We start from the raw sequence: 22338 nt of genomic DNA, 5'->3' as shown, positions 1-22338 counted from the left end.
TGTATTCAGTTGAGGAGGGGATATCACGAATGGCATGAAAACCTTGCTCTTTCTTGGGTTGCAACCTTGAGCCCAAGTACTGGCTCCACCACCACTTACTAGCTGTGTGATCCTGAGCAAGTCATTGAACATTCTTTGTATCTCAGTTTTCTTCTCTGTAACCTGCACAATAATCTTACTTGAGGTAAATATTGAAAGACCTCTACTTCCTTATTTAATCAAATACTAGTCAAAATCCCATTGTAATTTTCCTTTTTCTCAAAGGGTGGGGGAGTAATACTTGTCAAATTGATCTTGAAGTTTCTCCAGGAAAGGAAAAATACAAGAAGAACCAAGAAATGCTTGAAAATGAATGGGGGAGACATGCCCTACCCAGTCAAAATAACTAAATGTGGTACTGTGGGAAGGTACATAAATCAATGAAAGAACAAAGACAAATTTATATGTTGCATATACTAGAGCTATTTAAAATTAATAGTGACAGGGCATATTGTTCAATAAATGGGATGGGACAGCTAAATGTCCATTTGGGAAAAAAAGCTACAAGGTTTGATATTTTATTCTAGGCTTTAGTGATTTCCTCCTTTATGAGCTTGGATCCCCAAATCTCAAGGGCTTCTTTCATCTAAAATAATGCATTATTACATTAAAGGCTTAAGAATTATCCACTCAGAGCAGGACTTCCCTGGTGGCTCAGTGGTTAAGAATCCGCCTGCCAATGCAGGGGACACAGGTTTGTTCCCACATGCTGTGGAGCAACTAAGCCCATGCACCACAACTACGGAGCCTGCACTCTAGAGCCCGTGAGCCACAACTACTGAGCCCGCATGCCACAACTACTAAGCCCGCATGCCACAACTACTGAAGCCCACACGCCTAGAGCCCATGCTCCGCAACAAACTAGATAAGCCACCACAATGAGAAGCCCCCGCTTGCCGTAACTAGAGGAAGCCTGCGTGCAGCAACAAAGACCCAACACAGCCATAAACAAACAAACAAACAAACAAACAAACAAACAAATAAATAAAAGAATTACCTACTTAGGTGACAGATGAAGGCATGAGAGTGGACAAGATCACTGAAGAAGAGTATCAAGGGGTCTGTGGTTGGAATATTGGGGCATACCTACATTTAGGATGGAGATGGAAGAAGTGGACCAAAGGTGGCCTGTGTCAATGACCAACTTATTTTTTTAAGGTCACAGAACCCAAGGGAGGAAAGGTTTTAAACAAAGGTAGCTCGGTCGATGCTCTGTGGTGACCTAGATGGGTGGGATGCAGGGGGAGGGAGGTCCAAGAGGGAGGGGATATATGTATACATACAGCTCATTTGCCTCGGTGTACAGCAGGAACTAACACAACATTGTAAAGCAATTATACTCCAATAAAAAATTAATTAAAAAAATGAAGGTTGAGGAAGGTCATATGAAAAGAGGTTAAGATGATTGAAGGCTGGAAGGAACATTATGGGTTAGACACGTAGGACATGACCAGCTTTCCTCAAGAAAGAATTTTCCTAGTAGTAAGATTAAACCAGAATCAGTGAGATGACAGCAGGCACACACTAACAAAGGATTCTTTCCATATATGGAAAGAGGTGGAACTCCAGCTTAATGGGGAAATAACTGGGGAAGAATTTCCAGAAGCAACTGAACTGATTTTTTTGAACCTGCTACTAAGCTATAATACTCTATGTGCTAGACACTGAGCTGTATGTCACCAATTTCCAGAGCAAAGCTGCAAGGTCAATGTTGTTTTCACTTTACAGGTGAGGATTTGTAAGCCAGCATACAAACAACACGTACTAACTACTTTGGGCTAGTTACTTAAGCAGTCTAAGGCAGTTTTATTAAAGGAGGATAATGCTACCTACAGCTTGACACTGTTCTGAAGATTAAATTATATATCTATGTATATACAAACATAACATACATATCTATGCATGTACACACGTGTACAAACACAAACAGAGATGTGTAGAATAGCACTTTGCAGGAACTTAATACATATTCCTGGTACCATACTTGAGAAAAACAGCAATGCGTAAGGTATAGTCATGGTGGCATAACTGAATTTAACTGCAGGCTTTCTTTTATGTGTACCCAGCTTTATTTTGAATAACCACCTTTAACATACAGGTTTCTCCTCTTCTTTTGTTAGGTATTGGATGTGAGTAGAGAAGGCAAAGAAGAAGTATTCTACGGGCCTACACTTCCTTTTGCTTCCAATGGAATAGCGGCATGCTTCCTCCCAGCTCCGTATTTCACATGCCCTAACCTTCAAACTCTTCAAGTGCCTCATCACAGGATTGGCACCATCTGAAAAACCAGTGCTCTCTTAACAACCATCATGAACATGAGGAAGAAAAAGGCCTGACTTTTGGATACTGGGCATGAAAATACTCAGTGCTCAATGCTTCCTTGTTTTGTTTTCTAGATCTTCTATTCAGATAAACATTAGCAAAAAATGAACAGTTTTCTAAAATACACATTATTGAAAACGCTTGTCACGCTTCTCAGTGTGTGTCAGTATACAGTACAACATGTATGACTTTTATGGTGGTGTAGCTTAGTGCTAACTTAATGGTCCATGGATCTTTTAAGCATCTTTGTACACACTGTCTAATCAATGCTGTCCAGGACAGGACATTACCCTCTTAGTAAGGCAGTTTATTTCACAAGTACTGCCATCAATGATCTTTAAAAAAAAATTGTCAGTACTTAATCTCTTTACTACTTAAGCCTGGGATTGTAATTTTTCTTTTAAAAATTTAACATTATACAGCCCTGCTGTATAAGTAGAGACTCATCATTATGACATCGTAAATTTTTAAATGCCATATTTTATTCAAGGTAATAAAAATAATAGAAGTTCACCGGAAAAGCAGATGGAATACCCAGACTTTTCACCTTGGTTGCTCTGTTACCTTGGGCCAGGAGCTTAACTTTACATTGCTTCAGTTTTCTCACTTTTTAAGGAGGGCAATTATTGATTTCCATATTAATTCAGAAGAATGTTTTAAGGATTAGGCAAATGCTCTGAAGTACTTTGCCTAAGGAAAAAAAAATGTCACTCAAATTACAAGGTATTTTACTGTTTTAGAACCTTGTAACTGAAAAAAAATTATTTTTGAAGTTTAAAAATTACTAGATAGAACTTGGAACACAAGCTATAAGATAAATGATTCTGAAAAGCATGTGAAAGAGACATGCTAATTATGAAAAAGGGAGTTTACTAAAGCCAAAGATTCCTAAATTTGTACAAACACTTGCCTCAAATAATAAGTCTCTCAAACATTTCATCTAAGCTCATTTAGTGAAAAATGACATTTTAAAGCTCAGAAAAAATTAGTTGTACTAATTTCGATACCATAAAGTGCTCTGACATAAATTTGAACCTAGTATCAGTAGTTCTAATAAAAGTTTTTCCACTTTGTTAAAGGTTATGTCAATCTTGAGCACTTGTGGGATTCTTCTCTACCACCAATACATATTTTATTACTACCATTTTTAATAATACATGAGAATTTTTTTAGGCTAGGTTTTTGGATTTGCTTTGTCTATAACAAAAAAAAAATAAAACAACTCAATAATCGTATTTGAACATAAATTCAACAAGTATAACATGAGTTTTTCCCCTTTCCTTAATCTTGTTAGGATAAGTCACCTTTATTAAAAGGAAGATTTTACTTTTTATCCTTAGTTTAATCATTCAGCAATCCTTGTCTTAATGGGAAATTGTCACTTTATTCATGTAACCACTTTTAGTAATCAGAAGTGAATAAAAAAATATTTTTATTCCTAAATATAGAACTCACTAACTTTATATAAGATAACCTAAAACATTAATTAAAAAATATATACATAAATAAAACTTTTGGCTATTTAGATTAAAGCTGGGAGGGGAGACTAGGGGTAAGAAAAAAATGGTAAATTTTTAAAAGAACAGATTTTGTTTACACAAACAAAAAGCCTTAAGAGTATTTGTACAGTTCTGAAAAGTGAAAATTGACATTTAGAAGGAAAACAGAGAGTCTCTTTAAAAGGTATAAACCATCTAAATTAAATTTTTAAAATGCCTTACCATGTCAGGAAAATGGACTCCAGCGTTTCAGAAATCTTTTCAACAAGAACCTAAACAAGAATTTCAGATTTACTAAAATTTCTACTTGACACACAGATTTTCCATCCAGCAGTTTTACCTTATAAAACAATCTATTTTTAATCCCAGACTCTCTACCCAATTAATGAAAGGGAAGGTCTAAAAGTGAACTTGCTTGAATGATAAACGGAAAGGCAGCCTGAGATTATTCTAATTTCTGTGTACACTTCTAACTATTCATTTAAAACAAACGAGTATATATTATCAAACCTCTCCTCAGTGAACTTTAATGTATTATTCAGTAATATTACAGAATTGAAGTCAGAATTTTTAAGTTTTACATAGTTTTCAGAAACACTTATAGACAAAGAACAGCATCCAAAGTACAGCACCCCTCCCCTAAAAAGAAAACTCAGATCGCTTATAATTCGATCCTTCCCTCAAATTACTGATCATAAGAGCTAATAAGAAAAATTCTATAAAACAATGTTTGGTCATATAAACCAAAGCCCATTGAAATTATTCAAATATATGTTCTCCATTTAAGTGAACTATCCTACAGTAATTCATCTTCCATTTTTACTCTTCAAAGTTAAAGACCATATTGTATTTATATTTAAATTATTAATTTGAATTTCCAAAAGACTACGAAGCTTCCAACAGTTTACATCATTTCAAGATTTTACTTTAAAAAAGAAAAAGCAGTAACACAGATATTAGCAGTGTTCTTACTCTAGGAGGAAAGGCCAGAAAAGACATGAATCTCTAAAATAAAATAATATGTATGTAAAATGCAATAAAATTCCTTAGATCTTTAAGAACAAAATGCCAATTGATTATTTTTAGGGCGTTTTTCATACTTTTTCTCTTCTCAGTTTAACCACATGTACACCGTATACCCTTCAGCCATTACAAGAGCTGAAAAATTAACTTTTCTTTGTTTTAGCAGAGTATAAAAGCATCAGGAATAATAAGATGAAAATTATTCCTCTAGGTAACACGGTTCATTTTTATTTTGGTTTTCAAAGAGTCAATCTGTCATAAAGAGGCAGTTGAATAATCACAGGTGCAATGTAAGTTGAATATATACATTTTTAATTATATCTCATTACTATATACACAAATAATTTAAAGCATGCATATGCCCAGAATTTTTCTAAAAGCACAATCCATAAATGCAATGAACTGGATAACTATCAGCAAACCAAAAACTGCAAACCAGAAACTTCAATAAGCAGAAGTTGTTAAGTTCATTTGGTACTGATTTTGGTAATCTTACCAAACATAGTTTATCACAGAATCAAAATATAAATCTCACATCTTATTAAACATGTGAAAGAATACGCTATTTTGCTAGCTTCCCAAACCAACTGTTTTAAGCAAACAAAGCATGTTATTTATACTAGCATACTCTATACTTGACTGACAAGGCAATATTTTTAACCCTAGGAGGAGTAGGCAGGAGATCAGTTTTTGGAAAATGTAAGGTTTATGTAAAAAGTCTGGAGATCAGTTTTTGGAAAATGTAAGGTTTATGTAAGAAGTCTATCAGTCAAAAAGCAGTGGTTTAGTACAGAGAACACAGTTTTTGGTGAGGTTTCTATGATATCTATCTTTTATCTTTGAAACACAAGTGCTATGTTACTGTGTAGGATTAGGGAAGGTAGGTTTCCTAAAGGCTTTTCCCAACTGCAAAGGCTCATCAAATTTTTATATGATCTATAATCCTAACAAAGGGGAAGTAAAAATAAAAACTGCCAAAGATTCTTTGAAAGTACATGGAAATGGGTTCATGTAATTAGTTAAGAACAAAGTAGTTTTAAAAATTTGTGATGAAGCATGGAAGAAGGTAAAAATAACAATGCATAATGAAAATACACACATAGTCTAACAACTCACAAATAATATTTTACTTACCCCCCAAAATAGGAAGTCAAATATGCTTAGTAAGAAAAGAAAATATGCTAGGGCTAAGTAAAGATATAAAAAGTTTTAAACTTTGAAACTCTTCTAATACAAATGAATAAAATACTGAACGATTTTTGTGCAGAGACAATACTCCATGTTTTTTTCATCCCCTATGGAAACCTAATTAAATGTTCAACTGAAATTTAAATCGTAACCAAATCTGTCTAATAAAGTCCTTTCATCACCCTGTTGTCTTTCAATCATCTCTTCTACACTCCATCTGATATTTTAAAGAAATTATTTGAGTGGAATACTTACATATCCAACATGTAAATTTTAATTTTCTTCCTATTTAAGTGTCTTAAGGTTAGGTTTCTATAGACATGATGGTATTCTAATTGGCAAACTGAGTGAGGCCAACAGCGTAGAATGAACATGTCATTCAGAGAAAGCAGCTAAGACAGTCTACTTTCCTGCTTGAGGTAAGTTTGGAAACAGAAGGTATAGCGTCAGATGGCAGAAGTCTCCTGACTGAAGGGCTTGAATGTCAGCTTATTAACAATGGGAAGTAAATGGAGGTCCTTGAGCAGAAAAGTAACAAGAAGAAAGAAGTATTTTAGGAACACTAATGTCAAAACTATGTGAAGAATAAATTTCAGGAGTCCAGAGAATAAGAAGGAGATTATAGTACCCAATAGAAAAATGTTTGGATGCATGAAATGGCAAAAAGAAAAAAATCACAAGAGCTTGTATGGTGATCAAATGAAAAGGGAGCAATGAATCCAAGAAATGTCATGGCTAAGTGACTTGGGAAAGTGGTGTATTCTCTGGGTAGAAAATGAAGGCATGAGCTAGACTGGAAACGAAGATGATAGGGCAGCTTGACATGTTGCCTTGAGATTTCAGGAGAATCCAACTAGACAGGTTTAGAGAAAAATTAGCACTACAGATAGAAAAAATTATAAGCTAGTTTTATCAGTTCACTACTACAAGAATGTTGAGACAAAGCAGGTGAAGGGCTAGATCTTACCAGTAGGGACAAGAAGGAAGAACGTTTAGGAAGGAGCGATACTGCTGAGGAAGGGATGAGAAGATAAAAGAAAATGCAATGTCACAGAGGCCCCAAAGACTAAGAAAAATGAGAACATATTCCAGATTTGACCAAAAGAGGCTGGCCTACCTTACAATGGTAGAAGCAGCCGCCTCAGAGATTACAGGGTTTTTAGGGGAAAAGGAACATTAACCAAGCAAGTATAAGGTACTCTAAGTCTGGAAATGGAAAAAGACAAGACTATAGTAATAATTTACGGGTCAGTGAAGATTCGTAAGAAATGAAAGTCATAAATTTTCTTTTTTTCTTCAATTAATAAAACAGCTTCTTTAAAACTTTACTGATACATAAATTAAAAAATATATATATATACATGTATTGTTACAGACTTTTTCTTGTTACTGATTTTTTTATGTATAAACTTTAGTAATTCTTAGTATCTACAGCTATACACCCTAATGCATGATTCAGCAGCAGATTTTCTTAACCCTTAAAAAGTTTCATAAGCTAAGGAGCAAGATTCTCCAAGATATCTTTATCAATTTCCCTTGGGGGTGAAAATATATATATATACACACACATATATATATACACACACACACACAAATAAGCTCTTTAAAGGCATCCCATTAAATAGTTTAAATTTCAGTTGCTACAACTTGCAAAATAATGCATCATTCATTTAATAAGTCACTATCATAATGAAAAGAAATTCATTGCTATGAAGTCTTAGTAACCTTAAAGGGGCTTTTATTCATCCCATTTGTTGAATTAAAAACAGTTTATTTTGGGGGAAAATAAACCATTTATATGTCATGAAGTCCTTTAGACTTAACAGATTACAATTAGGAAAGGGCTATTAACTATAGTTTCCCGATTGCAGTGCATTTCATTTTAAAAGATACTTCTTGAGTCAGAAAAGGGTTAAAATGTTTTCCTGAAGGAACAGTAGAACCATGATAAACACTAGATGCTCAAGAAAAAAACAATAACTTATTTCAAACTTAGCAAACATGACATGTAAGAAAACATTGAAAAGAAGTGGGATCTTTATCTAGGACATACCATTAGAGAAAGAGGAAATTTGAGAAGTGTTCTTTACCTTTGTGCATGAGATAGAGTGATCATGTCTGTACACCACCAAACAGAACATAGGTCAACAAATACTTTCACATACATTTAAATTATATGATTATAATTATAAATCAATTATTCCACTGATTCCTACCAGAACATAGGTCAACAAATACCTTCACGTACATTTAAATTATATGATTATAATTATAAATCAATTATTCCACTGATTCCTACCAGAACATTGTGAAATTTAAAAAAGGGTTATTATTCATTTTTCTCCACAAAGAAACTGAGGATCAGAAAGGTTAAGAACTTGCTCAAGGTCACAAAGCAGAGCTGGGTTTGAGACCCAGGTGGGTTCCCAACACTAAGATTGGAGCTCTTTTTACCAAATAATGCTCATTAGAAAAAGGAGTCAAGGACAAAAGCCCAACTGGTAGAATGAATCTGAATAAAACAGTTAAAGGGTTGAGAGATGAGCTGCTACAGGAAACTAAACTGGCTCCCTTCAAACATGTAAGATGCTAGTTTATAAGAGGCTCTAATTGAAGAGCAAGGAGATAAATCAGCTGACTTCTCAGACCTCTTCTGTTAACTTTGTAAACTTAAAAATTTCCAGAATATTATTTATTCTCTTTCCTTAAAGTCTCTTGTTTATCCTCCTCCTGATCTGTCTTTTAATGACAACTCCAAACAAAAGGATGAGTAGAGGAAAACATCTGGCAACCGTTGGAACCCAAGTATTGATATAAACTCTGTTGGCCCAAGTTAAAAAAAAGATACATATTATCTGTATAATCATTTAGCCAGATTCAGTCTCATTCCTCAGAGTTAAGTGTGCTTTGTAAGGATTTTATTAACTTGCCTCATGCATAGTATAAAAAAAGATAACAAATATACTGTTCTATCTCCTGAGCACCCCTCCAAAAAAAAAAAAAACCCAGCATAGGGCAGCCAGGTAATTTGAAATAGTATCATAATAAAATATAACTCATAAGAAAACAAAAACAAAACAGAAATAAACTACTCACAAGGCAGAAAGTCACATTATAGTAAAATGGCCGTGGATCAACCAGTACAAACCTGCTTAGACATACACACATAACACTCCCAGTTAGGAAAAGTTTCTTTAGTTTCACTAAAACCTCTTCAAAATAGAATGCAGTTTTACCAAGTTCCAAAGCTCCTCTAAAATATTTAATTAACTTTTACTTCCTTATTTATATACTTTATACTTACAGGTATGAAAGGAAAAAATCCTAGAAAGTAACAGAACATTATACAATTAATTAAAAGTAGGAGTCAGAATGGTGCAAAGTGACTTTAGATAGTTATAATTAATATTGAGGATGAATCACAAAATAGATTCAATATTATCATCTTCTAGTCTCTGTATCTCATCTTGTCCCACTTGTCCTAGGTGAGATAAAAGTTTGCTATAGGCTTCCCTATAAAGAAAAAAGAAAAGAAGACAGATATATATTTACTACCTTTTCCATTATTTTTCATTTAAGACAGATATATATTTACTACCTTTTCCATTATTTTTTATTTATGTCTTTACAAACTGAGCCTGCCTGAATGTCTACTTGTCTATACACACCATACACGATGTGATTAAAGTACTTTGATTATTTAACATACTACTTTTGGACATATGAATTATAGTATGAGTACTGACCCTTCTAAAACAATCTCTTTAGGAAATACAGACTTATACCCCCCACCATGTTTCATTACTCTAAATAGTCCAGCATTATCTTCAGCTGGGTTGTAATCTATTAAAAAAAAAAAAAAAAAAGCCTTGATCTATTTCTGACCAAAACCCATATTATCTAGTTGAGTCACTAATCTTATTCACTGGAACACACTCCAAATTTTTATAAGTGGAAAATAGGCCATTTCTAGAAAATGAATCTAGATTTCATAATCATTGTCCGAAAGGATATAATCAAATTATCAAACATACCTTTGTGCAATATTTCTGCCAAGGCCCCATTTCCGCTCTGAACTCTTCAGAGATTGAGTAAGGGTAGAAATCAAGTGGATAACAACCTGTTGGTCCAATGCTGCTACTGTTTCTAAAATGCTGTAAATCTGATAATCATATCTCATACCATAATCCTCGATAAATTTCCTGAAAGTAAAACAAGTTACTTAGAATTACTTCTGGGGCAATTCCTTGGGCTGGTATCTGTATGGCAACAAGCTGTAAGCTGAACACAAGAAAGATCATTTCATGTAAGATTACTGTAAGGATTTAGATGCCATATGAACACTATTTAACACCTGAAAACAAAGAACAGAAATGGCTTCAGTATGAGCTGTGAACAGAGTGACGGCATTAGGAGAAAGGGAAAGGGAAGAGCTGGAATCCCAGGAGGAAGAATAAGGGGGAAAAATCTAATCTCAGGGACTTTTTTGCTATAGTGTGCATGCTGAAATCTAGATGATCAGGAAGTAGAAGAGACTAAAACAGCAAAGAGTCCAGTTTCCTAGTTGTTTTGTATATCTTTTAGTTACTGCTATCTCTAGATAAATCAAACAATATTTCTATGAGGAAAGCAAGTTATTTGAAATAATTTTTATATTCCTTAACCGATCAAGAGACTTTACACCCACAGAAGACCTTTTATTAATAAGAATTATATATTTTAATCCTAAAATTTCCACTCTCTCCCCTCAAGAAAATAAAAGTCACCGAGCTCAATAAATTGTACTTAACAAACATGCAATCTTTGTTCATATAAAATCCTTCCTCCTCTCTTAGGGTTTTACAGTTTTCATAAATCCAGTATTTATTTCAAATGATCACAATTTAAATAAACTGTAAACAACTGACAAGTGCCAACTATGTGATGAGAAAGAAAACTGAGGAATCAAAAATCTAACACAGAATGAAGGAAATGGACCCAAACTATTTATCATGGTAGTGCTAGGGTAGAGATACATGAAATAAAGGCAAACTGGTAGAAACTGTGAGAAAGAAATACTTAAAAATACTGCCCTAACAGAAAGCATAAGACTCTATAGTGTGCAAGGCAGGAAAATAAAAACAAAACAGAAAATGTTTCTCAAGTTGCAGTTATTCTTGTGAAGGAACAACAGATCTACAAAGTCTATGCTTCACAATTACATACAATGGAGCTTTCTGGGTCCACAGCACCTAAAGTGAGTAGGAAAACCAGTGACAGGCACTTCCACAGTGGATCCTGAGTAGCATGTTTAGCAGCTCCAAAGCCTGTACACCTGTCATCATGATTCACGTTTCCCACTTTTTCCTCTTAAACACATGCAAGAATCTTCCTTACTAAATTCTCAGGTAATTTTAAGTCAGTTCACTTATCTTTTTCCTTGGTACTTTTATTTTTTAATAAAACAACATAGCAAAACCACTGCCAAAAATACAATAATTGAAACTACAAACAAGTAGTAACACATTATGTTTTGGATAATTAGTTATTTAAAAAACATGTTGGCTGTCAAATGGCTGGCAATAGTCTTCTTGCCAGTTGGCATATTTTCCAGTTACCTAAACACAGAAGTCAGCTGGGCGGCAGGTTCTCCTCCTGACCCCACTTGGCAGGCTTTGACCATGTATTGCAGGTTCTCGGTGGCCAGCCTTTTAACTAGGAGGAAAATTTACAGCATTACACATTTTGTCTGGTTTGACCATCTGGATCCTCATTTTTATGAGCACTCTAGATTTAGAAAAACATGTTGTTTTCTTAAAGTATCTACATGCTTTTTTGTTATTTTTCAAAGCAAAATAGTTATGAGCTTTTGTTTTGTTCTAAAGTCTCCCTATCTTCTATTTTAAGAAAATATAAAACACTTAACCGTCTATTTTTTACAACCCTGTAACTGAAAGAACACATGTGAGATAAGTCTTTCTGTTAGAAAAGAGCCCATATTCAAAAACACTCCAGTATCCTAACCTTGCAAACACTGTTACATACTGATTAAAGATAACCTTTAATAATTCAGCTGATTTAGAGACAAGCAGGTTGATTTTTTAAATTCATAAGCATATTCCTCCCACTAACAAACATATATGTAGAAAATTAAAAATTAACAGTTTATCTTCACTTAAAATTAGCAATATATATATATATAAAATCAACTATTTGTGATGCTAATTTTGTTTTGAAAGAGAGCAAAGTTACAAAAAGAACATTTATGTTCTTTCAGTATTTAACCAAATCCTTTACAACTGTGCACTTGTACATAAAAATGGCAACAAAAAAAATCAACAAAGAATGTAGAAAATTCACCATGTTCCAAGTGGTAATACATTTTTGTTATGCTGTTTTTGGAACATTAAATATAAGTAGCTGGGGAAAAAATTACTTTCTCTAAGAACAAGGAAAATTTCAGAAACTGTAATCCACTATGGCAAAAGTACAAAACATGTGATGCACATGAAGTTAAATTAATTAAAATGAAATAGCAGATAATGTTTTCCATAGCATGATGATAGTGGATAAGGAAGATATAGCATACTTGTCTTTATTAAGCAAATAAGTTCTCATATTAGATGTAATTATAAAGCCAATATAACTGTTTCTTTTTAAAGATGTTTTCTTGAAAAAAAACAAAACCCACAGGTTCTTCTGTGGAAAAAGTACCAGAACATGAAGAAATAGCCTTCACAAAGTATTAACAGTAAGCATTGTATTTTAAAAATAACAGCTTTATTGAGGTATAATTCACACATAAAACCCAACCTTTTAAAGTGTACAACTCATTGGTTTTTAGTATATTCATAAGAACTGTGAAGTTATCACCACTAATGTCAGAACATTTTCATCACCTGCCCCCCAAACCTTACACCTATTACCAATCTTTCCCCATTTTCTTCCTCCCATAGTCACCGGAGGCACTGATCTACTTTCTGTCTCTACGGACTGTCTATTCTGGGAATTTCATATAGATGGAATCATACAACATGTGGTCTTATGTGACTGCCTCTTTTTCACTCAGCATAATGTTTTTTTTTGTTTTTTTTTAACTTAAAAATTTTTATTTATCTATTTTTGATTATATACTGCAGTGTTATCATCAACTATAGTTTCTAACCTATCCATTAGATTCTCAGACCTTATTCATCCTATAACTGGAAGTTCATACACTTTTTTAAAAAACATTTTTATTGAAGTATAATTGCTTTACAAATGGTGTGTTAGTTTCTGCTTTATAACAAAATGAATCAGTTATACATACACTTATGTCACCATATCTCTTCCCTCTTGCGTCTCCCTCCCTCCCACCCTCCTAGCTGGTCACAAAGCACGGAGCTGATCTCCCGGTGCTACGCGACTGCTTCCCAATAGCTATCTATTTTACATTTGGTGGTGTATATATATCCATATACACACCACTCTCTTTGTCCCAGCTTACCCTTCGTGCTCCCCATGTCCTCAAGTCCATCCTCTAGTAGGTCTGTGTCTTTATGCCCATCTTGCCCCTAGGTTCTTCATGACTTTTTTTTTTTTAACATTCCATATATATGTGTTAGCATACGATATTTGTTGCTCTCTTTCTGACTTACTTCACTCTGTATGACAGACTCTAGGTCCATCCACCTCACTACAAATAACTCAATTTCGTTTCTTTTTATGGCTGAGTAATATTCCATTGTATATATGTGCAACATATTTATCCATTCATCTGTTGATGGACACTTGGATTGCTCCCATGCCCTGGCTATTGTAAATAGAGCTGCAGTGAACACTGTGGTACATGACTCTTTTTTGAATTATGGTTTTCTCAGGGTATATGCCCAGTAGTGGGATTGCTGGGTCATATGGTAGTTCTATTTGTAGTTTTTTAAGGAACCTTCATACTGTTCTCCATAGTGGCTGTATCAATTTACATTCCCACCAAGAGTGTATGAGGGTTCCCTTTTCTCCATACCCTCTCCAGCACTGTTTGTAGATTTTTTGATGATGGCCATTCTGACTGGTGTGAGATGATATTCCATCGTAGTTTTGATTTGCATTTCTCTAATGATTAAACATGTTGAGCATTCTTTCATGTGTTTGTTGGCAATCTGTATATCTTCTTTGGAGAAATGTCTGTTTAGGTCTTCTGCCCATTTTTGGATTGGGCTTTTTTTTTTTTTTTATATTGAGCTGCATGAGTTGCTTGTAAATTTTAGAGATGAATCCTTTGTCAGTTACTTCATTGGCAAATATTTTCTCCCATTCTGAGGGTTGTCTTTTCATCTTGTTTATGGTTTCCTTTGCTGTGCAAAAGCTTTTAAATTTCATTAGGTCCCACTTGTTTTTATTTTGATTTCTCTAGGAGGTGGGTCAAAAAGGATCTTGCTGTGATTGATGTCATAGAGTGTTCTGCCTCTGTTTTCCTCTAAGAGTTTGATAGTGTCTGGCCTTACATTTAGGTCTTTAATCCATTTTGAGTTTATTTTTGGGTATGGTATTAGGAAGTGTTCTAATTTCATTCTTTTACATGTAGCTGTCCAGTTTTCCCAGCACCACTTACTGAAGAGGCTGTCTTTTCTCCACTGTACATTCCTGCCTCCTTTATCAAAGATAAGGTGACCATATGTGCGTGGGTTTATCTCTGGGCTTCCTATCCTGTTCCGTTTTTGTTCCAGTACCATACTGATTACTGTAGCTATGTAGTATAGTCTGAAGTCCAGAAGCCTGATTCCTCCAGCTCCGTTTTTCGTTCTCAAGATTGCTTTGGCTATTCGGGGTCTTTTGTGTTTTCATACAAATTGTGAAACTTTTTGTTCTAGTTCTGTGGAAAATGCCACTGGTAGTTTGATAGGGATTGCACTGAATCTGTAGATTGGTTTGGGTAGTATAGTTATTTTCACAATGCTGATTCTTCCAATCCAAGAACATGGTATATCTCTCCATCTATTTGTGTCACCTTTAATTTCTTTCATCAGTGTCTTATAGTTTTCTGCATACAGGTCTTTTGTCTCCTTAGGTAGGTGTATTCCTAGGTATTTTATTATTTTTGTTGCAATGGTAAATGGGAGTGTTTTCTTAATTTCACTTTCAGATTTTTCATCATTAGTGTATAGGAATGCAAGAGATTTCTGGGCATTAATTTTGTATCCTGCTACTTTACCAAATTCATTGATTAGCTCTAGTAGTTTTCTGGTAGCATCTTTAAGATTCTCTATGTACAGTATCATGTCATCTGCACACAGTGACAGCTTTACTTCTTCTTTTCTGATTTGGATTCCTTTTATTTCCTTTTCTTCTCTGATTGCTGTGGCTAAAAATTCCAAAACTATGTTGAATAACAGTGGTGAGAGTGGGAAACCTTGTCTTGTTTCTGATCTTAATGGAAATGGTTTCAGTTTTTCACCATTGAGGATGATGTTGGCTGTGGGTTTGTCATCATGGCCTTATTTTTTTGAGGTAAGTTCCTGCTATGCCTACTTTCTGGAGGGTTTTGATTATAAATGGGTGTTGAATTTTGTCAAAAGCTTTCTCTGCATCTATTGAATGATCATATGGTTTTTCTCCTTTAGTTTGTTAATATGGTGTATCACATTGATTGATTTGTGTATATTGAAGAATCCTTGCATTCCTGGGATAAACCCCACTTGATCATGGTGTATGATCCTCTTAATGTGCTGTTGGATTCTGTTTGCTAGTATTTTGCTGAGGATTTTTGCATCTATATTCATCAGTGATATTAGTCTGTAGTCTTTTTTTGTGACATCTTTGTCTGGTTTTGGTATCAGGGTGATGGTGGCGGCCTCACAGAATGAGTTTGGGAGTGCTCCTCCCTCTGCTATATTTTGGAAGAGTTTGAGATGGATAGCTGTTAGCTCTTCTCTAAATGTTTGATAGAATTCGCCTGGTGAAGCCATCTGGTCCTGGGCTTTTGTTTGTTGGAAGATTTTTAATCACAGTTTCAATTTCAGTGCTTGTGATTGGTCTGTTCATATTTTCTATTTCTTCCTGGTTCAGTCTCAGAAGGTTGTGCATTTCTAAGAATTTGTCCATTTCTTCCAGGTTGTCCATTTTATTGGCATATAGTTGCCTGCAGTAATCTCTCATGATCCTTTGTGTTCTGCAGTGTCAGTTGTTACTTCCCCTTTTTCATTTCTATTGATTTGATTCTTCTTGGTTTTTTCTTGATAGTCTGGCTAATGATCAATTTTGTTTATCTTCTCAAAGAACCAGCTTTTAGTTTTTACTGATCTTTAACATCGTTTCCTTCATTTCTTTTTATTTCTGATCTGATCTTTATGATTTCTTTCCTTTTGCTAACTTTGGAGGTTTTTTTGTTCTTCTTTCTCTAATTGCTTTAGGTGTAAGCTTAGATTGTTCATTTGAGATGTTTCTTGTTTCCTAAGGTAGGACTGCATTGCTATAAACTTACCTCTTAGAACTGCTTTTGCTGAATCCCATAGGTTTTGGGTCACGTTTTCATTGTAATTTGTTTCTAGGTATTTTTTGATTTCCTCTGATTTCTTCAGTGATTTCTTGGTTATTAAGTAGTGTATTGTTTAGCCTCCATGTGTTTGTATCTTTTACAGATTTTTTCCTGTAATTGATATCTAGTCTCATAGCATTGTGGACAGAAAAGATACTTGATACGATTTCAGTTTTCTCAAATGTACCAAGACTTGATTTGTGACCCAAGATATGATCTATCCTGGAGAATGTTCCATGAGCACTGGAGAAGAAAGTGTATTCTGTTGTTTTTGGATGGAATGTCCTATACATATCAATTAAGTGCGTATTGTTTAATGTATTTTTTTTTAATTTTTTGCCTTATAACAAATTTAATCAGTTATACATATACATATGTTTCCATATCCCCTCCCTTTTGCGTCTCCCTCCCACCCTCCCTATCCCACCCCTCCAGGCGGTCACAAAGCACTGAGCTGATCTCCCTGTGCTATGCGGCTGCTTCCCACTAATGTATCATTTTAAACCTGTGTTTCCTTATTTATTTTCATTTTGGATGATCAGCTCATTGGTGAAAGTGGGGTGTTAAAGTCCCCTTCTATGATTGTGTTACTGTCAATTTCCCCTTTTATGGCTGTTAGTATTTGCCGTTTGTATTGAGGTGCTCCTATGTTGGGTGCATAAATATTTACAATTTTTATATCTTCTACTTGGATTGATCCCTTGATCATTATGTAGTGTCCTTCTTTGTCTCTTGTAATAGTCTTTATTTTAAAGTCTATTTTGTCTGATATGAGAATTGCTACTCCAGCTTTCTTTTGATTTCCATTTGCATGGAATACCTTTTTCCATCCCCTCACTTTCAGTCTGTATGTGTGCCTAGGTCTCAGGTGGATCTCTTGTAGACAGCATATATATGGGTCTTGTTTTTGTATCCATTCAGCCAGTCTATGTCTCTTGGTTGGAGCATTTAATCCATTTACATTTAAGGTAATTATAGATATGTATGTTCCTATTACCATTTTCTTAATTGTTTTGGGTTTGTTATTGTAGTTCTTTTCCTTCTCTTGTGTTTCCTGCCTAGAGAAGTTCCTTTAGCATTTGTTGTAAAGCTGGTTTGGTTGTGCTGAATTCTCTTAGCTTTTGCTTGTCTTTAAAGGTTTTAATATCTCTGTCAAACCTGAATGAGATCCTTGCTGGATAGAGTAATCTTGGTTGTAGGTTCTTCCCTTTCATCACTGTAGATATGTCCTGTTACTCCCTTCTGGCTTGCAGAGTTTCTGCTAAAAGATCAGCTGTTAACCTTATGGGTATTCCCTTGTATGTTATTTGTTGTTTTTCCCTTGCTGCTTTTAATATTTTTTCTTTGTATTTAATTTTGATAGTTTGATTAATAAGTGTCTTGGAGTGTTTCTCCTTGGATTATCCTGTATGGGACTCTCTGTGCTTCCTGGACTTGATTATTTCCTTTCCCATATTAGGGAAGTTTTCAACTATAATCTCTTCAAATATTTTCTCAGTCCCTTTCTTTTTCTCTTCTTCTTCTGGGACCCCTATAATTCGAATGTTGGTGTGTTTAATATTGTCCCAGAGGTCTCTGAGACTGTCCTCAATTCTTTATTCTGCTCTGCAATAGGTATTTCCACTATTTTATCTTCCAGGTCACTTATCCATTCTTCTGGCTCAGTTATTCTGCTATTGATCCCTTCTAGAGAATTTTTAATTTCATTTATTTTGTTGCTCATCACTGTCTGTTTGCTGTTTAGTTCTTCTAGGTCCTTGTTAAACGTTTCTTGTATTTTCTCCATTCTATTTCCAAGATTTTGGATCATCTTGACTATCATTATTCTGATTTCTTTTTCAGGTAGTCTGCCTATTTCCTCTTCATTTGTTAGCTCTGCTGGGTTTTTGCCTTGCTCCTTCATCTGCTGTGTATTTTTTTTCTTCTCATTTTGCTTAACTTACTGTGTTTGGGGTCTCCTTTTCGCAGGCTGCAGGTTCGCAGTTCCCATTTTTTTTGGTGTCTGCCCCCAGTGGCTAAGGTTGGTTCAGTGGTTTTTGTAGGTTTCCTGGTGGAGGGGACTAGTGCCTGTGTTCTGGTGGATGAGGCTAGATCTTGGCTTTCTGGTGGGTAGGTTCACGTCTGGTGGTGGTGTCTGTGACCTTATTGTGATTTTAGGCAGCCTCTGTGCTAATGGGTGGTGTTGTGTTCCTGTCTTGCTAGTTGTTTGACATAGGGTATCCAGCACTGTAGCTCGCTGATCATTGAGTGGAGCTGGGTGTTGGCGTTGAGATGGAGATCTTTGGCAGATTTTCGCCATTTGATATTATGTGGGATGTCTGTGGTGGACCAATGTCCTGAACTTGGCTCTCCCACCTAAAAGGCACAGCCCTGACGCCTGGCTGGAGCACCAAAAGCCTGTCATCCACAGGGCTCAGAATAAAAGGGAGAAAAAAAGAAGGAAAGAAAGAAAAAGATTTTTAAAAAAGGTATTAAAATAAAAAACCAAAAATAATTATTAAAAAAATTTTTTTAATTAAAAAAAAAAGAACAACCAAATCAAAAAACAGATCCACCAATGATAACAAGCACTGAACGCTATACTAAAAAAAAAAAAAAAAAAAAGACAGACAGAACCCTAGGATAAATGGTAAAAGCAAAGGTATACAGACAAAAATCACACACAGAAGCATACGCATACACACTCACAAAAAGAGAAAAAGGGGAAAAAAATATATATATATATCGGTGCTCCCAAAGTCCACCTCCTCAATTTGGGATGATTTGTTGTCTATTCAGGTATTCCACAGATGCAGGGTACATCAAGTTGACTGTGGAGATTTAATCTGCTGCTTCTGAGGCTGCTGGGAGAGATTTCCTTCTCTTCTTTGTTCCCATAGCTCCTGGGGTTCAGCTTTGGATTTGGCCCCGCCTCTGCGTGTAGGTCACCTGAGGGCGTCTGTTCTTCCCTTAGACAGGATGGGGTTAAAGGAGCAGCTGATTCGGGGGCTCTGGCTCAGTCAGGCCAGGGGGAGGGAGGGGCACAGAGTGCGGGGCGAGCCTGCAGCGGCAGAGGCCAGTGTGACGTTCCAACAGCCTGAGGCATGCTGTGTGTTCTCCCGGGGAAGTCATCCCTGGATCACGGGACCCTGGCAGTGGTGGGCTACACAGGCTCCCGGGAGGGGAGGTGTGCCAAGTGACCTGTGCTTGCACACAGGTTTCTTGGTGGCTGCAGCAGCAGCCTTAGCGTCTCATGCCTGTCTCTGGAGCTCCTCTAAGTGGCACTCTTAATCCCCTCTCCTCGCGCACCAGGAAACAAAGAGGGAAGAAAAAGTCTCTTGCCTCTTCAGCAGCTCCAGACTCCTTCCTGGACTCCCTCCCGGCTAGCCGTGGTGCACTAATCTCCTTCAGGCTGTGTTCACGCAGCCAGTCCTCTCCCAGCATCTGACCGAAGCCTGAGCCTCAGCTCCCAGCCCTGCCCAGCCCGGCGGGTGAGCAGACAAGCGTCTCAGGCTGGTGAGTGCTGGTCGGCACCAATCCTCTGTGCGGGAATCTCTCCGCTTTGCCCTCCGCACTCCTGGCTGCACTCTCCTCCGTGGCTCCGAAGCTTCCCCCCTCCACCATCCCATCTCTGCCCACGAAGGGGCTTCCTCCTGTGTGGAAACCTTTCCTCCTTCACGGCTTCCTCCCACTGGTGCAGGTCCCATGCCTATTCTTTTATATCTGTTTTTTTTTTTTTTTTGGCGGTACGCGGGCCTCTCACTGCTGTGGCCTCTCCCGTTGCAGAGCACAGGCTCTGGATGCGCAGGCTCAGCGGCCATGGCTCATGGGCCCAGCCGCTCCACGGCATGTGGGATCTTCCCAGACTGGGGCACGAACCCGTGTCCCCTGCATCGGCAGGCGGACTCTCAACCACTGTGCCACCAGGGAAGCCCTATATCTGTTTTTTTTTTCTTTTGCCCTATCCAAGTACATGGGGAGTTTCTTGCCTTTTGGGAGGACTGAGGTCTTCTGCCAGTGTTCAGTAGGTGTTCTGTAGGAGTTGTTCCACATATAGATGTATTTCTGATGTATTTGTGGGGAGGAAGGTGATCTCCACGTCTTACTCTTCCGCCATCTTGAAGGAAGTTCATCCAGCATAATGTTTTAAGGTTCAACCATGTTATAGAATGTGTTAGTACTTCACTCCTTTTCATGGTTGAGTAATATTCCACTGTATGGATTTACTTCATCTTGCATATCAATTCATTAGTTGATGGACATTTGAGTTGTTTCCATTTTGGGGCTATTATGGATAACACTGCAATGAGCATTAGTGTACAGGGTTTCTAAAAAAAGTCTGTCATCTTTATTTGTTTAATTGAACTGAGCATTTCTTAAAAAACTGGGTTATCCGTTTTTAGTTTAAAAAAACCCACTTTATTGTCATATAATTTAATACTATACAATTCACCCATTTAACATGTAAAATTCAATGGTTTTTAATATAATCACAGAATTGTGCAACCATCTGCTTATACCTCCAATAAATCTATCATTCTCTCACCTATTGCCTTTCAACCACAAACTCCACTGTTTTTGACAGCACCCTCAAGCTTGAACTTTTTCACACTTTGTTGCAAGTCAGTTCCTTTGGGAGAGATTCAGAGTTCTCTATTCTATGGTTTTCTCCCACTTCCATGCAAAACTCAGAGGTGTATCTCTGGTGCCTGGGACAGGGACCATGGTGTCCACTATTTTCTGAGTGACATACCCACTTTAGGTGCTTAATGCTTCTGGAAGGAGGGGTATTAGCCGCAGGTCCTCTCGGCATGGAATCTCCACCTCTAAGCTGGAGCAAGGACAATCAGTGCCCCAGTATTCTCATTGGTGCCATACTCAGTATAGTGTACCCATCCCATGAGTGGGGGCTGAATGGAAGAATGAAGGCCCCACTTCTCACCCACACTCCCCTGGAATACAGCCTTACCATCAGGTAGCTAGGAGGCAGAATGAGAAACACTGATACGTTGCCTCTCACAGGAAGACAGCCCTCCTACTGGGAGCTGTGGGGAGACGGAACTCTAGTTATTTAATTTACCAGTCTAAAGCAGAGTTTCCATCTTACTGAGCTAGGAGGAGAGAAGGGAGTAGTCTTGGTTCAAATATCAAAGACTTGCTGTTCCTACCAAGCTTCAGTATATTTTCTTAAATAATGTTTCTCCATTTGTTTTGTACACTCAGAACCACTTCCAGAGAATTTAAATGCTCTCTTTTAAATAATTTTCACCAGTTTTTCTGGGGAGCAGGGCTGCAGAGCTCCTCATGTTGTCATGCTGGAAGTAGAACTCCTCAAGCTCTGATGTACAGGTATTTTGAGTGGACATATGTTTAAAATACTCTTGGACATGTATCTGGGAATGGAACTGCTATGTCATTTAGTAACACTACCTTTCTACGATTTTACACACTGTCCTTCTAAACACTGAGACTACAAGGAGAGTCGGAATTTTCTCTGAGCCAATCACACAAACCTGTGTTTAACACTGTTTCTCCCGCTTACAAAGACGGCCACGTGGAGACAGAGCATTCTGTATGCCTTCTATTTGGAACGTGCGATGCACCACTAGCTAGAGATGAGCAGCAAAATTCCCCTCCCAAACCCTGATCTCCTTCATGATAAATATTACTCTCAATGAAACAAGGGGCTAGTTAAAATGCTATACTGTCTGCTCTGTCTCAGATTTTGTACTGTATAATACAACAGGCTTTCACTGAAATTAGAAGTATGCAAACGTTTTCAAAGAAGATAAAATT

General features: G+C 36.6%; 2 protein-coding genes across 7 annotated transcripts in view; one reads left to right on the top strand and one right to left on the bottom strand.

Moving 5' to 3' along the window:
• KLHL32 (kelch like family member 32) overlaps positions 1–3024 on the top strand; it is a 235665-nt gene extending 232641 nt beyond the window's left edge. For all 4 annotated transcript variants that reach the window (XM_082633331.1, XM_082633334.1, XM_082633332.1 and 1 more), the window contains one exon: positions 2160–3024. In XM_082633331.1, the coding sequence (XP_082489457.1) occupies positions 2160–2321 (162 nt within the window). In that variant the 3' untranslated portion in view covers positions 2322–3024. The remainder of the gene's footprint in view (positions 1–2159) is intronic.
• The window catches only part of MMS22L (MMS22 like, DNA repair protein), a 155641-nt gene that overhangs the window by 5737 nt on the left and 127566 nt on the right, over positions 1–22338 (bottom strand). For 2 of the 3 annotated variants that reach the window (XR_014295079.1, XR_014295080.1), the window contains exons 23-25: positions 11669–11765; positions 10106–10273; positions 4083–9584 (exon numbers count right to left, since the gene is read on the bottom strand). Coding sequence is in view for 1 of the 3 variants with exons in the window: in XM_082633330.1 (XP_082489456.1) it covers positions 9491–9584; positions 10106–10273; positions 11669–11765 (359 nt within the window). In the remaining 2 variants the exon portion in view is untranslated. Of the gene's footprint in view, positions 1–4069; positions 9585–10105; positions 10274–11668; positions 11766–22338 lie in introns of those variants that run through there. The other variant, XM_082633330.1, reaches the window with a different exon arrangement.

This window comes from Mesoplodon mirus (genome assembly GCF_964341445.2).
Source record: "Mesoplodon mirus genome assembly, chromosome: 10".
In the NCBI taxonomy this organism is placed as follows: domain Eukaryota; kingdom Metazoa; phylum Chordata; class Mammalia; order Artiodactyla; family Ziphiidae; genus Mesoplodon; species Mesoplodon mirus.
This window is presented reverse-complemented; position numbering and strand designations above follow the sequence as displayed.